This window comes from Desarmillaria tabescens (genome assembly GCF_030435595.1).
Source record: "Desarmillaria tabescens strain CCBAS 213 chromosome Unknown EV420scaffold_380, whole genome shotgun sequence".
Lineage (NCBI taxonomy): Eukaryota > Fungi > Basidiomycota > Agaricomycetes > Agaricales > Physalacriaceae > Desarmillaria > Desarmillaria tabescens.
Window position 1 is genome coordinate 19,563 of NW_026848679.1, and position 3,816 is coordinate 23,378.

At 47.1% G+C, this 3,816-nt stretch overlaps 1 protein-coding gene across 1 annotated transcript; it reads right to left on the reverse strand.

Annotated features, from left to right (window-relative positions):
• Positions 1-2,057: 2,057 nt before the first annotated feature.
• EV420DRAFT_1609486 (uncharacterized protein) lies at positions 2,058-3,447 on the reverse strand. Its single transcript, XM_060475052.1, has 7 exons — positions 3,316-3,447; positions 3,168-3,218; positions 3,033-3,111; positions 2,860-2,974; positions 2,668-2,824; positions 2,564-2,612; positions 2,058-2,489 (listed from the first exon to the last, which is right to left on the reverse strand). Exons 2-7 carry the CDS (start codon positions 3,168-3,170, stop codon positions 2,368-2,370), a joined length of 525 nt encoding a protein of 174 aa, XP_060321317.1. The 5' UTR covers positions 3,171-3,218; positions 3,316-3,447; the 3' UTR covers positions 2,058-2,367.
• Between the last annotated feature and the right edge of the window lie 369 nt (positions 3,448-3,816).

Below are 3,816 nucleotides of genomic sequence, written 5' to 3' on the forward strand. Positions count from 1 at the left end.
GCGAAGCCTATTCGTCGCCGAAATGTCATGTACATCAATGGCCAGGAAATCGATTTGGACGAAGAGGAAGACGAGCAGCCGCAGACAACTGCTGCCGAAGAGACTATCCGTCCAGAATTAGTCTCTTGTTCCTTTCGTTCCCGCCGCTCGCGATCGATATCCGAGGTTTCATTGAAACAAGAGAAGTTTTCGCCTTCACCACCTATACCCATTGTAGCCCCCATACCCACACCCCAGAAAGCTCCGTCACCCTCGAGCTCGCCCATATCATTATCACCGCTTAAGATTCACTCTTCCTCCCCTGCACAATCACGTTCGTCCGTCCGCTCTCCGCCCACGACAAACTCGTTCGCACCTATAAAGGTCGTTCGAGCTACGAGGGACAATACGAATCCAAGTAACCTCGTATCGCTATCGTCGTCGTGGCGCAGGTCTCCAAGCCCGCGGACGAGTCCAGTACTGGTTCCTCTTGCTTAAGGTTCCAAAGAGACTCTGTTGTTAGAAACATGACTCTTTTTACTCTATTATCGTGTATTGTCGCAGTGCTTTTTCCCACCCGCTATCATATCTTGTACATATCATAGACTATATACATGTGTTCTTGTTTCCTTACTCCAAGGCTTGCTTAGGCGTGCTTATGGGTACGCCGCTACCTGCGGCTAGTGACGCTGACATGGAGTGGGCGGTCATTGCCAAAAACGGTCTGTCATCAGTTTTGATTTTCACGTTGATTGACAGCGCTCTAACCTTTTTAATAATAGCCTAGCGTTTTCTCGGGCCTGAACCTGATTTGACATGCCTCTCGGTGTCGAACACGAATTTTACTTCTGGTGAGAAAAAGTGTTATCGCCGGCATTTAAATAAAAAACATTACACAGAGTTCGTCATATGTTATCGTCATTGCTTCGACTTGGTACTCACGAAGAGAACGGACTCGGACGGCATTTGCGTGTTTGTCCAGGCCAACTCACCGCCTGACCTGAGAGCCAATCAATAGGTTGCTGATGGGTGGACACTGGCACCGCACCCGATACCCACGGCGGTACTCAGGCTCAGGGCTAGAGGACTCTCTTGAGGCTGACGCAATTTCCGCTGCCTCTGAAAAAAAAAAAAACAAGGCATGAGGCGGAATTTTCTTCTCTTTTTACTCTCGTTCGGTGCAAGTAAAGAGATATGATCCTGGGGTTTTCCGAGGCTGAATAATATGCCCTCAGTAAATCCTCGACGCTGCTTGTACGGTCAGTCTTGTCGACTCCTTCTCAGAACCAGTAATTCTATTTGATAGAACGACGGTCCTCTATCCGCGGATAGGCAGGTCAATCGCCGAAATATAATTGGCGGCGTGGCGACTAGACGAATCTATTTGCATGCTTCAAACATGCTCTCAGGCCTGGCCTGTTATCATGACTTGGGTACGAGGCCCTCTCGGCATGCTTGAGAAGATAACCACGGTCGGATAATAGGTCTTCATATGGCCAAAAATACGCGTCTGGTCTTTGAGATCGCCTGATTCAGCGGCCACAAGGGAAGAAGCAATGGCATTAGAAGAGAATGTGGCGCGTTGTGTGGTTTCAGGTTCACTGTCAGCCGTCGAATCAGTATTTGTGCTGATGCAAATCCCGGGTTGGTCGTGGGGTGGCTGATAATACTGACTTGTGGCTGGAAGAAGGAATCGAGGGGTAATAATGGGACCTCTGCCTTCCGTACTGCTATCAATGCTGAGACGCAGTAAGAGTCAAAAGCGGCCATACTTCTGACCTTGACACGTGCACTACGGCGAATAACAGCTCTGACGAAACACACAGAACTGGAAGAGGAGCTTAATTCAAGACGATCAATATAATTCCCGACGACTGTCAGTTATCTTTGTTGACCTTCTTAGGTTTGTTTACTCTGTTTGACTGAGCTTCGACGTTAGTGTTGAGTGACGCTCGCTCTCGGAGGTGTCCTCTCGGAGCTTGTCTGTATGCGGGATCGCTGGAAGTGAAGCGGTAATAGCACGTTTGCTTGACATGCCTCTTCTTTGCAGACGTGATCTGCTTCGGGCGCAGGAAATTGAGGGAATTCCATGCATACGGTGTCTATCAGATACCTATATACTCAAGGAAGCGTTTGATCAGTATGCAACGCTACTGGAATATCAGAGTCCTAATCATAGCCAAGTTTATATGTCCAAGTTTATTCCACCTCTGTTTCGACATTGCCTTCCACAAAATACGAACGGTCTGGTAATAAAAATCATTAGAGCTAGGCGGGATAACGAGAAGAAGTTGGAAGAGCTAGTAAACCAGATAGGGGAGTATGATTTGCCACGCAAATAAGACGGCTCGAAACGGTGCTAGAAAGAAAAACCGAACGTAACCCGCATCACTCTATTAGCCCATTAAATGCTCTTTCAGTGCCGATCTCGAGCTCGTCTACTCGGTCTGGATGAGCGTCTTGGTCGTTGTCGAGAATATAGTTTGCCATGGAATTCTCCTGGGCGCTATCTGAGAACCGGCTTGTGGGTGCGCTTCGAAGCGAAGCGATGATATGATGCTGCCCTTCCAGGTTTCATCTGGACGAGCATGACCTGCTGCTACACGTCCGGCGAGAAGAGTTGGAGCAATTCCCTGTGTGATGTTTCTGTCAATATATGTATTAAGGAAAGAGTAGACCAGTGCGAACTGTTGTGATTTCAGCAAGAATGTCAAAGTAACCGCTCGTCCAGTTATAAATCGCTTTCAAGATGATGTATATGATCAAAGTCAGAGTGTAGAGAGCCGAGGACTCAATGAAGACTTCAATGACATGGCGATACTCTCCAAGCCCACCACCCTCTCTTCTTTGTGCCCGTATCACGATTAGGGTCCGAAGAACAATGAAACGGTGCACCATAGAGTCGTAGCAATAATGCAGGATATGTAAATCACTACGGGATTGTCGAATGGATCCCAGGAGGGGGAATCTCCGGTGATATCAAAGATTTTGAAACCTGTACAAGTTATCGGCTGTCAATGGATATATGCAAGCAGCAGTATCGGGCATCGCACTCTCCAGAGAAGCAAGACAAAGGATCGGAAATGGAACGACGAGCCAACGTCGCCCCCAAACCATCCAGCAACGCCAAATCTAGAGTTTTCATAACACTAGGTTGGTATCGATCTTGCCACAAATGTTGCACATACCATGGTGCAGTCTGCAAGGACAGTGCCCATAACGGCCGTGACACCGATCCCTATGTCGAACCCCCCAACAACCTCAAGCCAGAGAATTTTATCGAAAATTTCTGTCAAGAGTACTAAACGACTAAGTGTCCAGTTGAGGGAGAAATTGGATGGTCGTAGTAATGTAGAGGAGTATGATAATGGCTACCATGGCTCGTCCGACGGACCGAGATTTGCTGATAACTGTGAGGGAGTCGCCGTTGGGTATATTGAGAATACAGCTCATACTCGACCCAACTCACATATATTCCACAACGTGAAGAAGAAAATGCCGGTATATATGCCTATGACGCATAGCCACGATTAGCAGAGCCAAGTACCAACAGCTTGAAATACACATCCACCATGCAATAGAGCGAGTTCCATTGTTTCGGTTAAAACTCTCATCTGAGGAAGATATATCCCACGGACTTTAAGGACATCTGGATGAAGGTATGAGTAAACAAAAATATCGTTTATGGGTGCAAACACGTACATATCATTATATATAGAGCATTTCCCCTGTCAAAGTTTCATCAAGGAATCAAACAAGAACACCTCCAAAGAGATCATATTGCCCTGTATATGTCAATTGATATCTTTGAAACACAGCCATGGACGATTGAATGGC